Source organism: Haliotis cracherodii, unplaced genomic scaffold, assembly GCF_022045235.1.
Source record: "Haliotis cracherodii isolate W230 unplaced genomic scaffold, xgHalCrac1.p SCAF_2, whole genome shotgun sequence".
In the NCBI taxonomy this organism is placed as follows: domain Eukaryota; kingdom Metazoa; phylum Mollusca; class Gastropoda; order Lepetellida; family Haliotidae; genus Haliotis; species Haliotis cracherodii.
This window is the reverse complement of record NW_027266275.1, coordinates 46,799,387-46,814,568: the sequence shown is the minus strand read 5'-3', so window position 1 is coordinate 46,814,568 and position 15,182 is coordinate 46,799,387. Positions and strand designations below refer to the sequence as shown.

Genomic DNA, 15,182 nt, shown 5'->3' with positions numbered 1-15,182 from the left:
CGAGGGTGAAGAACTGGAATGTCGTTCTGAGGAGGGAGGCAGATTTGGTTGACCCCATCTTGTTGATGTACCAGACGACGGACGCATTGTCTGATTGGATTATGACTGGTGATGATTGAAGAAGATCCGCCCAATGAGTGATGGCGAGAATGACAGCTTTGAACTCTAGATTGTTGATATGTATTCTCCTGTCGGCACTTGACAAACGTCCCGCAGTATGTTGATTGTGAAGGTGAGCGCCCCAACCGACTGTGGAGGCGTCGACGAGGAGGTGGTGTTCCTGTACAAAGTCAGCAAGTAGACTCCGTCGAAGCCACTACCGAAAGTGATGGTGGAGGGTCAACAGGAGGCGAATCTGGATCTCACAGTCATCCTTCATGGGGAAGGGCCGGATGGCAATGAAGTGGTCATAGGTGTAATTGACCCTGCAAGGTGAGGGCATGTGCTGACATCAAAAGTACAAGGGGTTCTTGCCACTGCCAGAGAAGTAACAGCTGTCTGAGAGCCAATGGTACATATCGCTGTATCTTTGCCCACCTGTCTGGAGGAACAAACACCTTTCCCCCCTGAGTGTCGAAAAGGGCACCGATAAATTGGAGACACTGAGTCATCTCCGACTTGGACACATTGATCAACCAGCCTAGTTGATGAAGTAGCTTCCTTGTAAATTCTAGATGTGTCACCAGCATTGCTGAGATGGCATGAGCCTGGATACAGTCGTCTATGTGAGCCTCGAAAACAATGCCTCGGCAATGCAGGAACCGAGTGACTGGTTTCATGAGACGTGTGAATAACCATGGGGCCATAGAAATTCCAAACGAGAGCACAAGCAAAGGTATCGACAATGACTGCGGTGAATGGGGGCAAAGAGATAGGTGTCCTGAAGGTCGAGGCTGACCATGAAGTTGCCTGCATGAATGATTGTGCGTAGTAAGGAGATGGAAATCATGCGGAAGTGTGGCGGAGGCTCCAGGTATTGAGAGTGGAAGTCCATCATGTTGAAGATCAACCACATCTTGCCACTGTCCTTGGAACAGAAAGGGCGGGACCAAGACATTCTATTGCATGTTTCACAACCATCTGACAGGCAGCGTAGACCTTGTGCCTTGGATAAAGAGTGACCGGAGGTGGAGACGTTAACGGGGGTCTGTACCCATCGGTAAAAATCTTTGTCACAAAGGGGTCATCCAGCAGAGTCCAGTTGGCTGCAAAAAAAGTCTTCCACCTACAGGAGTGTGGAACAGCTGGGTGGCTGAGGGCAGAAGGACCCAGTCGTGCCAATTATGAGCCAAGTCAATAGCAGGAGGAGTCAACCAGCTTGGTTGACTCACCCGAGGGCAATCCAGTAGTGAAGGACACAGTCCTTGAAGAGGTGGATCTGGTCCCACGGTTGCCACATCCACGAAAGCCCTTGACACGAAAGGAACCACATCAATTGCTGTAGGCCTCACGCACTTCCTTCTGGGCTGGGACGTACTGAGATTGACAATGAAGGAGCTGCTGATCCTCAATATGGAGTTTGAGGAGGTCAACGGAAACTTGCAGCTGGGTGTCCTTAGCGATGTCCTGCGCGACAGTGTGAATCGTATTGGCGAACAGGAAGGGAGAAGACCAAGGGAGTTGATACAATCCTGCCTTAAAACGGTCCTCCCAAGGGCACTACTGGAGTATACCGCGGCGACATAAGGTAGTAAGGGAACCCATACAATGGGACAAGAGGTACATTACAGTCTGAAAGTTGTCGTGGACAAAGGTCATGGCCCCACGAATATGGGCCTCTTCCGAGCAAAGGACATGGTGACATCTTCTGTTGTGGAGAAGATAGTTGATAGGAGGGGAAGTGTGCGGACAGTCGGGTCAACATGAGCTAAATCCTTATCCTCCACAATAGCAAAAAATGTAGAACGCTTGGGAGCGATATTATGAATGTCGCCATCCAAATCTGGGGCCAATGAAATGCAGAACATACCATAGGTTCCAGTGTCTGAGTAGATGAAACGAAGGGGTTGTAACTTGTCCCTACGGCGGCGGAAGGAAGCAAAAGATCCAGATTCGGAACTGAATCTAGATCCCTGACGACGTTGATCCCAAGGAGACCGAGGATGAACTAGAGAAGCACGATGATCCGATGTGATATGATGGTCTCCAGCACTATAGTCCTGATAATTACAAGTAGAAGAGGCAGAACATGGATGGGTCCGGGAGCTACGACGAACATCACCCCTCCGATGTTCCCTTGAATGTCGTCGATCTAAAGAGCAGTGGAAGAATGATGATGTTGTGATTAATGATGATCTGTGTGTCAGGCAGTTGAACTCGTACGAACGGTCTATTTCACGATCGGATGACATATCGATGTATCGATGTGTTGATCTGTTGAGGTAGCGTTGATGAACAGGACAGTGCCAATAATGGATAAGCACGGTCATCTCTCGAGCCGCCGGTCCGTTGACCAGTTGATCTGTCGATCCCTTGATAGCTCATGATACAATGAAGGATGACGATACTGTATTGGAAGCTCCGTCGTCTGTCAGTGAACACTGGTTCCTCTTTTTCGATTTTCTTTCTCATGGGCTATCGCCATTTGAAGGCACCCCTCTGCTGGCTGTTTAGACTTTCCCAATGTTTGGTCAAGGGAGACATCCATCTTCAAAATATGGGGGGAAGGCTCAGAGGACAGTACAGTCCGGTGGTCAGTTGAAAGCGGGATGACTGTAGGAGACAGTGAGCTGTCACATGCAAGTAGTGTGGTCCATTCAAAGGCGGGAACGTCAGCATTCAAAAACGATAGCAAATCTTTCTCAACAGAAAGCGATGTAACTGTTGCCGATTTAGTAGATTTATTTCCTTTTTTCTTGCAAGAAGATGAAGACACAGTCACATAAGATAACACAAGTCGCTTGTGTTTCTTCGCGGAGGAAAGACTGTGCTCGGAATCCTTAGACGCCTTGAACCAACGATCAGCCGACCGTTTAGAACTCTTGCGAAGGTAAATTTTGAAATCCGATTCAGACATGTTAGCACACTGTTCAGTGTTCACATCCTGTTGCAATCTCATATACCCCATGACAATCACAACAAATACGTCGTTTTCTTGGATTTAACTTGTTAAAAAAAGCAAAATAAACAATTCTCTGCTCAAGAGAGGTCTTGACATCAAACCATAGAATTGAGAATGAGGCGGCTGGATATGTTAGGTGATCTGATCGCAGGGGTCGTGTCGCATGGGATTACAGTGGTGTGTGACCCATGATCACAGAGGTGACTTGTGATGTATGGCATGTGTTGGGGTGATTGCATTTTTGAAGCTGGAAACTTTGTTTTAGGACGTTTCCACACCAAGATTGAAGAATAAGAAGAAATGCATAGATTGAGATAGGATAAGTTTAAAAATTTGAAATCTGCTTATCAGTTGGCATGTTGAGTTTTAAAAATCTGGCATGAGACGGTAAGAGTTCCTCAATAAGTTCAGGAAACAAGTGTCCTGGTTCATAATCACTTGGTTGCCTCTCATCTAGGTTCATGGCTGACGAACCATTGGAGTAGAAGTATCCCTCACTCTCCCCTGGGTCCATGTCCGGTTAAACATGGCCTTCCAAACATCAGCTGAGTCACAGGTCCCAGACTCATGCAGTCATGACGCCCTGAACCCGAAAACCTTCCATTATGGCTCCCAATATGAGACTGATTTGACAATGACTGACATGGATCTACACATGCAACATGGATCTGCATCTGAGTGAACCAAGGCGTCTGGTCTGGTTGCGGGGTATGGATTGTCTGAAGCTGAACAAAGTCTAGATTTCCTCTTACGCGTCTTTGGAGTGATCTTCTTCCTTGGCTATTTTGGCCCGATTTGAAACAGACGACTATAATGATGTGTTTAGTGTTTGAAATCAGTTTCATTTATCATTCGTTTTTGGTTTATTTCCAGACAACAATGGATCTGTAATTAAAACACATATGTTCAAAAAGTACATTCCTGCAGATTTATGTTATATCCAATTACAACTTTTGTAGGAACACTTGATTCATCAATGATATAAATCTTCAGTTGTTTATTCAAGACAATCTTTCAAATTGTTGCCAATCTGTCGTGTAAAAGAACAATTCTGACAAGTGAAAAAAATCTCCAAAACCACCCATATTTATTGACAGGACAGGTTATTTGAACAACTTGTAAGGTTATTTGAGTACATTATTTATATTGAAATGAGTCCACTGTATTTCAATTTGTATGCAAACCAACAGTGACCATGTCAATGTGATAAAATTTGAAAACAGTTATTTGTCATTATTGAATTATCAACATGGTACCATTACATATATTTACATAAAAAAGTTCTCAAAAAGTTGTCGAACGTATGTATATAGTTGTATTATATAACTTGTATATGTATATAGTATATGAAGTTGCTTCATCTATATGGATCTATCTGCATTTTAGAATCTATCCACCCCTGGCATACAAGTTGTTCACAACCTGGATTTGGCAGAAATTGGGGAAGAATCATAGGAAAGTTGTTCCGTCTTGTTGTGTACATTGTGATTCTTTAACCATTTCCACCTGATGTATATGCAACAGTAAGATATTGAACCTGGGGATCTGTAATTCCATGAAAACTCTGTTTTTGTCAGTGCTTACACATATGAAATCACCATATCACACTTCCAGTACTTACTTTGTAAAACTATAAGTTATTCGATGAGTGAATGACCATGCTTTGATTTTTCATGAATCAAAACAAAATTTTGTGAAATTTGAACCATGTTTCATACTTTGACCGCCAGTGACCCGTAGCTTATATGAATGTCACCCAAAAGTTGATGTGGGATAGAGACCCTGGACTAAGATAATAGTTCTTGTCAAATTCCCAAAACAAACACTGTCATAAGTACCTGGTTGAGAAAACAAATTGCAGCAGCTCAAAACTGAAGAAATACAAAGCGGACAGCTTAATGATCTGCAGGAAAAGGCAATTTTGAGAAAATTTACCTCCACTTTTACGGTGACTTTTTTTATCGGGGCCCTGCAATTAATAAATTCTTCTAATTGTTTTTGCAGGCTCTGATCTTCTTAATTTTCTCATGCTAAAGAATGACTGATAAAGAAAAAGAATTCTAACTGCAATAAAGGGTATACAATTGATATGATATCCCTGAAACTTCCAAGCACTGTATGGTTTCAAAAACAAATTGTGGCAGAAGTATGAGACAAGTTCTGACAAGACCTTACATGGGGCTGCTAAATGGCTTAATTAGGCTGAAAAAAAAATTGGCTCTCAGGCAATAGCTTTTGAAAATATTGTGCGGGCAGGCGGCTTTTTTTCATTCCGATTCGCTTTATATATAGGGGTATATGCATTAGCATCGATTTCCCGCTTATTTTAAAAGACAAATACAGAGGTAATTGTAAATTTTAACCTCTGCGTATGAAACATTGTCCTGCATACAGTACACAAATATCCATTGAATTTGTAAATCATCATGTCTAGTAATGTTTTATTGCAAAATTCATGTTTTCATTGACCAAATTTGCAAACAGCAAAACAAACACACAAACTCCTTTTGCCGCCATGACCATAACACATGAGATGCGCAGTAAAGCAGTGCATATGAAAAGGGAAGTAACTTAAAGTTATATTGGATCGCATTGTTTGTAAGTAAAGTAGCATTTCACTGTTGGCGTCATGTGTTCGAGATGCGGAATATTTAAGGATTTTTCTTCTTTTTTTTAAAATGGACAAAAACAAAACGTGCGGCAGACTTTGTGATGATGTGGCGGTGCCTGAGAACCAAAAATATATTTTTGTTAGCCTTACCTGATTAGGTCATTACTTAGGAGCACAAGCGTGTACCATACTTACTTTTAACATGCGCACTTCTCTGAGTGCAATCTTCTTCACCATTTTATCATCTTCGCTTTCCAAGAACTTCTTGATGGCAACAAGTTGCCCACTTTCTTTGTGACGACATTTAAGAACCATTCCATAGCTCCCTTCTCCAACTAAACCAAGGTTTTCATATTTTTCCATTGTCGTTACTGCCACTATGCCATGTAGAGGAGATGCTGTAAAAGAATAAAGCTTTGACACATGGAAGAAATTTGCAATGCAGTGGGACAATAGCAACTAATCAAAGAGTTTTTCCAATTACTGAATGATCATAGGTGATCATGTCCCCTCATAAATTCACTAATAACAACAGCTGATGCATGTCACTGCATGGAGCTATGAATCAATTGATTTGAAAACTTTACCAATGCACTTCTGATTGGTTACAAATCATATTTAAACCAACACACATCTTCTTTAATCATTTCCTCTGAATAAAGATACCTCATACTATCATAGGTGTAAAAAGTATTAGAATTCCCGATCAAAAGTGCTTATTTATGGAAGAGACAGGAATAATGGTTCTAAAGCCTCCATTCGTCAATGGTAGTGAAATTAGCTGATGATATTCAGTGGACTGATGAGGAGCACCTGAAGTACAGCTAAATGTACTGGTTATAATGTAATCCTTGGTGTCGGGTATGATACCATTCTACCTAGAGCCACCGATTCTCTGAACTCCTTGGTTTCGAAGATGTCGTAGCTCTCTTAAAGTACGCCAGATTTGTTGTTGATGGAATTCTTAACTATTACACACAAGAAGTCCTCTGATATTTTCTGTAGCCTGACTTGTTTAAGCACAACACATACCTAGGTAATGCATAGAAGAGTCTGATCGTACTTCTTATCAACTCTTAACGCTAACCCTTTTCCGATCCAGACTCCCATTTACAGAGAGAACCTCTATGGTCAGCTGTGAGTCTACAAATCCCCGCTCCACTCTCGGACAACTAACAAAATACTTTCATTGAAATAATGTTTGACGTCACACTCGTGGTCAAACAAAAAGAGGCTACCTTTGTTTTGTTAAAAAGGGCATCAAACATTTTGTTCAACAAGTAGCATATGTGCTGTCAACTTATAAACCTCCAGTGACGTTGTCCTATTTATCTCCAGTCAGGTTAAATCTCATAAACAGAGATCTTATAATATCCCCAGGATTGTGTAAATTTTACAGTAAATTGTATATTCATAATACTTATCCTATCTCACTCTATGAATCTCATCCTTCTTCTTCTGATCTTTGTGTGGAAACGTCCCAAAACAAAGTTGCCAGCTTCCAAGCTTCATTCGCCCAAACACCCCTTGCATCATCATGGTGAACACCCTGTCAATGAGGTCTTTCACCAGGCATAGTTCGTGTGACTTAGGATACTTGTTATAAATATACAATTTACTGTAAAATTTACAAATTTTTAAACTTATCTTACATCACTCTATGCATTTATCCCATGGTTGGATGGTGGTTGGCAGATTACCCCAGCCTGTCTTTGTCTTATAACCATGAGATTTACACGAGGAAGCTGGTTCTAAACATGCTTCAATCACTAAGATTGTCACACATTCGCATGAGAAGACAAACTTGTGATTTTAGGGATGGATCACTGCGCTATGAGTGAGAAAACCCCTTTACGCTACTAAAGCACTCACGGAAATGAAAAAAACCTGTTTTTTCGCTCTCAGAGTTTAAATAAATGCAGTTAATATACAAAATATATAAATATTCAAACAAATCAATTAGTACTAATTGGGCCTTGGGACAAATACAGCGTATCAAAGGTTTTTATGTCTTTTAACACATAAAAGGGTGTAAAAATATGAACAAAACAGACTATTGTGAAACTGAGCATAACCAGGTGTTAGTAGATCAAGGTGAATGTCCATGACCTATGACACCTTGACGACAGGTGAAAACAGGTGCTTGAAACCCACGTGCATGTGATTTGTCAGTGGTTAGTGATTTGTGAGTGGCATTGTGGGATAGTGAATCATCGTCAAAATATCAGAACGTAAAAGTAACATATTCCCTTCTCAAACAACAACTTACATGTCATTATGATTATGTACATAAACATAGCTGTTATTTTTGTTGTTGTTTTGATAACTTTTTTTCCAAGGCTAATTTGCATGATGCTTATAGCCTGTTTCTGACATGTCAGTTTGGACTTAGTTTTACTTTTGAATGTTGAAAGTGGCTACAAATTACCTCCTGTAAAGTACATTTTGTATGGAGCACTGAGATAAACCTAGCAAATCCAGACTAGTACTTTTCCAGTTGTTTTGTTATTTCGTATTTACATCTACGTTATGCTTTGTGTCGAATATTAAATCCAGCAAAACAGGTTTTTTTCATTTCCATGAGTACTTTTAGGACACAACGTTATGCCATCGGGTATAACATCCATTGTTAGTCCGGTCAATATAGTGTCAAATCCTACCAAACCCACAATAAATTGCAACAGAAATGATTTCTCCTGTTTCATGTTCAGAAGGCATCCCCTCACAAGATATTCAAAATCTAGGAAAATCTAGGTTGGGGAAAATTGTTTAGTTTGGGTATGATCTTTTGGGGGTAAATCAATGTAAAAGCCCGAAAACTTAATGTTTCATTTTTCCTTTAACCATATCAAGTTAGATATCAAATGAAAGCTGGCATCACATGCAGTCCTTTGGTATCTATAGTTTGTATCTATTGTGCATAAAAGTGAAATAATTGGTTTTTGAAACAAAAACAAAAACAAAATTAGGGTGAAACACATATATCCATATTTATTCATGTACATAATTTTTGTTGATCTAAACTATATTTATTTGATAATATTGAAAATTGTTTGTTTGAAAACCTTCATTTTAAAACATTTCCTTTTTAAATCTAATATGTCAAGAGAGGTCATCAATAAATGTTGACAAATATAAGATTCCCGACAAGTTACACATTGGCGGCCATGTTTAGAGACAGGATAACAAGGTCATCAGTAAAGACAATGGCAAGAGCACACATCTTTGTAGATACCAGTGTGAAGGCTTTGCTGGTAGCGAAGGTTTTTCAAGTTTCAGCAAACAAGTATGAACAGAAGTTTGAAGGACAAGTCCAAGAGATCATGGGTGGCCCATTCGTCTAAGACTCCGCGTCTTAGGGTTGCGTCCCTTGAGCACGCCAGAAACCTATGGTTGTGGGTTCGAATTCTGGTTCGCCCCGATTATTTTTCTAGGTTTGTCAGCACCATAGCCGTGCCCATGGGTTTCACTGAAGTGGTAAACGTCTGAGACCTTCATCACTTCGGCCTTTCCTCCCACATTAAGCTGATACACTGTGATATAACTGGAATACTGTTAAAAGCGGCATTAAACCCAACTCATACACTCACTCACTCATGAGAGAACCAATGGAGGAAGTGACAGAGGAACCAGTAGTGAAGAAACAAAGGAACTAGTGGAGGAAGTGACAGAGGAACACCAAGATTGCTCACCTGACAATGAAGATCTCACAGACATATGTACTCTATTTGATGATTTGATTAGTGGAACGATTTCTACTGATGATGTTAGCTCATCCAATGCCTTGTCGAGAGTTGTCGACAAACTTCAAACAATGATGGACTCCATGAAGAACTTGGATGCAATACATGGATATGGTGGATATCCTAAGGAGTTTCATTCGAGGTGAGAGAGCTGGCAATTGGAATCTCCATCTCAAATCCTTATATCATATGCTCCCATACTCCATGATGGCACATCGCCAGAAATGCATCCAGTAGTTCACACGATGTTTGAGGATGGTCACCCCGTTGTTCAACAATCTGATCGCTTCTGGGGAGGTCTATTCTCTGATCTAGTTATCGAACTCATGTTAAGTTTAAAAACAAATGGTGGACTCACAAGAGGAACTGGAATGAACGAGACACAACGTCTTGTATGGCTGATGCCCATGCCTGTCTGAACGGAGATAAACAATAAAATGCAAGAGTTGACTCAGGTTGAAAACAGAAGCAGTGAACAGCATACAGATATGACCATGGCAAGGATTCACAGAAATACATCAGATGTGAAAAACCTGGTAGACTACCTCGCTGATCTAGATTCATTTCATGAAGACCCTGTCCTCAGAAATATTGCAAATGGCATCACAACTAATAACACAGTCAACGCAGATGAAGCCAAAAGTGTTCGATCGATGATCTTGAATTGAATGTCTGGCAAAATTGTATCTGGCTTTTCATTCAAGAAATCCAATCAAGCTGTGACATATTGCAGACCATCTTTTTAAGGTGAGGAAATTGCAGAACCTGTTAACCCTCTACTCTTGTTCCAGAGACTAGTTACAGCAGCTGGTGATACATCAGACACCTTGAAGGAACCTTGTATGAACTGTGTACATATCCAACTTCTTTGTTTGACTCCACTATTCTACTGAAGCAAGCTAACAAACCACTTCTCTCTAATGCCACATGGGAAATGTTTGATGTCAGGAACTCGCTTCTGATTCCAAAAGAAGTTCAGTATATGCTTGATGGTGGATCACTACTGCAGTGTTTACCATGGCCTCGTGGAATCACTTACAATGATGTATGTGGCATGTACTGCAATTATGTCACCACTCATTATGGCATGCCAACAATTGTCTTTGATGGCTACAACGAGAACCCATCAACAAAGGATATGACACATCTGAGGAGATCCGAAGGTGTAGTTAGAGCAGTTGCAAAGTTTGACGGTGACATGATCATTCAGACCGATAAGGAACAATTCCTTGCGAACGCCAAATATAAACAAAGACAGCATAGGGAAAGCGGTATCTTTCAAAATATTCCAGTCAAGTCCTGACTTCAGGGAACATGCTAAGGTGTTTGACAAGCCGTTGCAGGTTATAACCAGAGAACAGATAATAATATCTGGAGAATAGGCTCTCTTGTGCCTTTACAACAGTTTACCAGGAGAAGACCTAAATTACCTAAGATACCGTCGGTTTCGTGAGAAGGTCACATCAAGTGTGACTTACGTCACCCTGCAATGCTTACCCCCAACATCAGTTGCTGCAAAATTTCACAGCATGTGGGTCTATCATCAGGTGCAGCAATGGAAAGCGGTTGATGAAATTACAGCAGAAGAATGGGGTTGGAGAGTTATTGGTGAACAAATTCCACAGTTAACAGGTATGCCAGCAGCTACTAAAGAACTGCTCGCAAAAATACAATACTACTATAAAACAAGCATGTGTGATTCAAACAGATGCAGCTGTAGGCGCCACAGATTGCAGTGTTCTTCACTGTGTGGCGAATGTCGTGGCATGTCCTGTTTGAACTGCCAACAGCCTGAGGCATTTGAAGTGAACTATGATGTGCATACCTGTTACTATGCATGTGTGTGCTGCATTGATAATTAATGGGTTGTTTCGGTCAGCATATGACCATTTAATGCTGTTTGGAACATGATAGATTACTATTATTGAAATCTGAAAATAGATTTTTGCTGATTTCTCTGAATCAAAACAAGACAGAATATGGAAAGGTATAACATAATGAAGCCTGTATAAGTAGCTTTCATTTGATATGTAACATAGCTAACTTAGAGTAAACTTCAAAAATTGATTTTTTTAATTTTTTCTATGAAAATGCTGGGTAATCACTACAGTAAAGATGACTGAATTTGGAAATGTTCCCCCATTTAGATTTTTCTAGATTTTTTATATGATATTAAGGAGGGCTTGTTAAATATGAATCAACTAAAAACATTTCTAATGCAATTAGTGGTGGGTCTATCGTTATTTTGACCGGACTATGTGTGGTTTTGCATAGGACATCGTACTATGATGACAACATAGTTTGAAGTAGGGTAATCTTTTCAACCGCAACTTTTAAACAATCTGGAAGGGGTCACCAGTCAATTAGCTCTACAAGCAAACACCCATACACTCTAATGACCTTGGCCTCAATTGCTTTGCATCTCATTTTATGCTTTGTCAAAGCTATCAATCCCACCGCAGGATAGAAATTAGCAAGATGAGGAAATGATCGACAATATCGATGAGAGGATCTTCAAACCAATACTGGTACAGTGATCCCCTACTACAACGCTACCTTCGGGGTGCAAATAATTTATGAGCGCTATAGATGATCAACGGTTTAACCGAGGTCGAGATGTAGGTGGTAGATGAGAAACAAAACAGTACACATGCTCTGTCTACCTAACACGATCAACGTTGCATGCTTAAATTTTAAAAAATTTTAAGAATAGAATTTGTTTACGATTCATAGTGTAAAAAAAGATTTATTGAGCATTAATATGCGCTTTCCAAAAAACACAGGTTGCCCTGCAGGCAATGTAATTTAGAGACCCTGCGGGTGAGTAGAAAGGGTGATAACCTGGGGGTATGAGTGAAAATGAAAATACTTTGGGGGCCGCAAGCCATATAATGATAGTTTACAGAATGATTAACTTGCAAAGCCCAAAGCGAGGTAAAAACTGAGAGCCCCCAAAGTGATAAGAAAAGTATAAAATGAGTGATATAAGACGATAATGTTGAATATAATACATTAAAAACTGAATCCAACACTGTCCAATGAGTTATATTATCCAGGTAATGTCACAGAACAATATTGAACAGTGTCAGGAAGTCACAACACACACATTGGTCAAGCCTCTAGTGAAAGAAACAGTCACTCATAGCATAATGCTAGTTGGGCTTTCCTTAATGTCTCTTCTGGAGTAGTAGAGGTAATGGGAGTGCTGCCGCAAATCCACTGGAGCTGGATTTATAGACCTATACCGCTACTACAGGTGGCATTTTTTATGCCAAAATGATTATGCGATTCAACGATAGTCATGAGATTAAGTTAAATTGGGTCTAGCTCACCAATACCTGGAGCCAATCATTGCTTTAGATGAGTCTAAATGGTAATAAAAATATTCTTTATTATTTTTATCAATAAGGCGATATTCAACATTTTTATTAAGTTCTTCGTTCATTTTACTAGGAGACCAGACTATATAACTACACTCTTCTTGTAAATTGATAAGAAACAATTGATAACCGTATTTGGTTGGTTTGACATCACTGATATAATAAAAACCTTCTGGTAATTCTCTCCATTTAATAGCTTTTTCGGTCTCCATTATTATATATATTTATGTAAGCATTTGTCAAAATGTGATCTAACGATAGTAAGCAATCTATTTTTAATCTCCAACCAGTTCTTTGGTTTTGGCACAGAATAATTGACGCGCTTGTTGCCTCCCCTGTTCTATGGACTTTTTTTCTCGTCTTCGCTAATACCACTGGTCTTACGAGATTTTGATCGAATCTCCTGCTTCATTGCGTTGTATTTGGTGAGTTCAGACAGCACCAAACAAAACTCATCCTCGGATATCTTACAATCGACCATTGCTGTCAAAATATGATCCTCAATGCTGTTCAACTTTGCTTCGGCGAGTATCCGAATACTATCATTTTTTAGTGCTTTCTTTTGCAACCTACGAGAAATGAATTTTATCGCTATTCCTGCCAGTCCCGATACTCCAGCGGCTATTTCCATGCCGAGCACGATAGGCGCAGCGATTATAGTTGATAGTAAACCGACACCAGCTACACTGAGTCCCATGCCAGTTGCTACAAGCGCGGTGTCAACTCCGTGCAGAGCATTCACGGCTCTGCGATATTTTTTATACAATCCAAGTCTCAACTCCCTATCCTTCTCTATTCGATGTTTTATGTCGCTTATTTGATGTAATCGAAATCCATCAACAGTTTCCATCTTTTCAATTGCTTCATCGAGTGCCGGATATAAACTCATAGTGTATATTACATCATACAATAGTCTTTAATCGGTCTTGCTTAAATGTTTTCAGAGTATACATCAACCTTATCAAATGTATATTATACGGCATAAATATCTTAGTAAGAGAAATACTACCACTTTTAATAGTTTGGACCCCCTCGGGGGGTTGCAACGGGTGATGCTCCGATATGAATAATACTGCAGCTCGTGTTTCTTGAGCCATTTAATCGATAGACCTGGTAATATTTCGAAGGCATCTACCGGTGCATCTCCGAACAAGACTTCAATAATAAGCGTAGAAATATTAGGTATTGCACTCAAGTTAACATCATCGAATTCTGTAACCAAATTTAAACTAACATATGACCTGGGTCTTCTGGCAGGGGAGAGACTAACACACTTTTTCGTTTTGACGGGATATAGGCCCCGAGTACGATGCCACTATTTATTATCTTAGTTAAATTATGTGCCTTACCCATCATCACATACGGTGGGGTAATGACGATATTCAATAGCCACTCGATTTTTGCATCGACCATAGTCCATTTTTTATCATCGTTGCGAGTAATATTGTACGAAGTGTTTTTATGGAGTCTACTAACATCGACATTGCTTAAATCTTCTAGATTACCTGTGAATGTAACTTCTTTCCGCTTGTATACATTATCCTGGAAAGTGTAAAGCATTTAACTTACCATCGGTACCGGGTTTATCAAATCCAAGATCGGAAAGCGCAATTGTATTACATTTTCTGAGCGTTCCAGGGCCTGATGCATCAGTGTTACACTTAAGTATCCTATATGTACAGGTTGGTGTTTTATATCTAATACAGAAATTTTGAGGTCTGATATAATACCACGCTTTAATTTTTTTATATTGTAATGGTGAGAAAGATTCCATTCTACCGCTATTATGTTTTTCATTTTTCACTGGAACAGATCTGAGTAGAGTTGAAGGACTTTCTAGTTGAATATTATCCGTCGTGCTTATTTGATCAAGATGGATACACAACTCTTTATAGGGAACTAAGTCGGGTAATGTATCTCCATGTATTGTTATGATGGGTGATAATACTACTGGCTGTCTAAATCAAAGTGTAATTGCTAAGTTCTCGTTAAGAATTACACTTGTTTCTCCAGTGCTTAAATTCACTGTCCCATTCGACTCATTTTGTGTGAGACTAATTCCATTAGGCTTAAAAATTTCATCATAGAGTGAGCATACGCTGTAATACCCATCAGGTATAGTTATACTACCTCTTTCACAAAACCTAATTCATCACGAACAATGCCGATGCCATGTTTAGTGGCTATCGTAGACAAGGCTAGGGGCTTACGAGTACGATAATGCATAAGATCAATATGCGGAGCGTCACGCAGTTGAAATGTTCCTCTACTATCTATCGTAAACTTTGAATCGTCACGACCAACAGGACTATCATCTTTAAAGGTATCGTAATAATCATCAACGGCTGGTTTCAAAAGTTCATCATTTACGGTTGGGTTCAAAAGTT

General features: G+C 39.9%; 1 protein-coding gene across 2 annotated transcripts in view; it reads right to left on the bottom strand.

The window, feature by feature from the left end:
• Positions 1-15,182, bottom strand: part of LOC139468152 (cyclin-dependent kinase-like 4) — a 493,691-nt gene that overhangs the window by 416,434 nt on the left and 62,075 nt on the right. For both annotated transcript variants that reach the window (XM_071249926.1, XM_071249927.1), the window contains exon 2: positions 5,868-6,070. In XM_071249926.1, coding sequence (XP_071106027.1) covers positions 5,868-6,035 — 168 coding nt within the window. In that variant the 5' untranslated portion in view covers positions 6,036-6,070. The remainder of the gene's footprint in view (positions 1-5,867; positions 6,071-15,182) is intronic.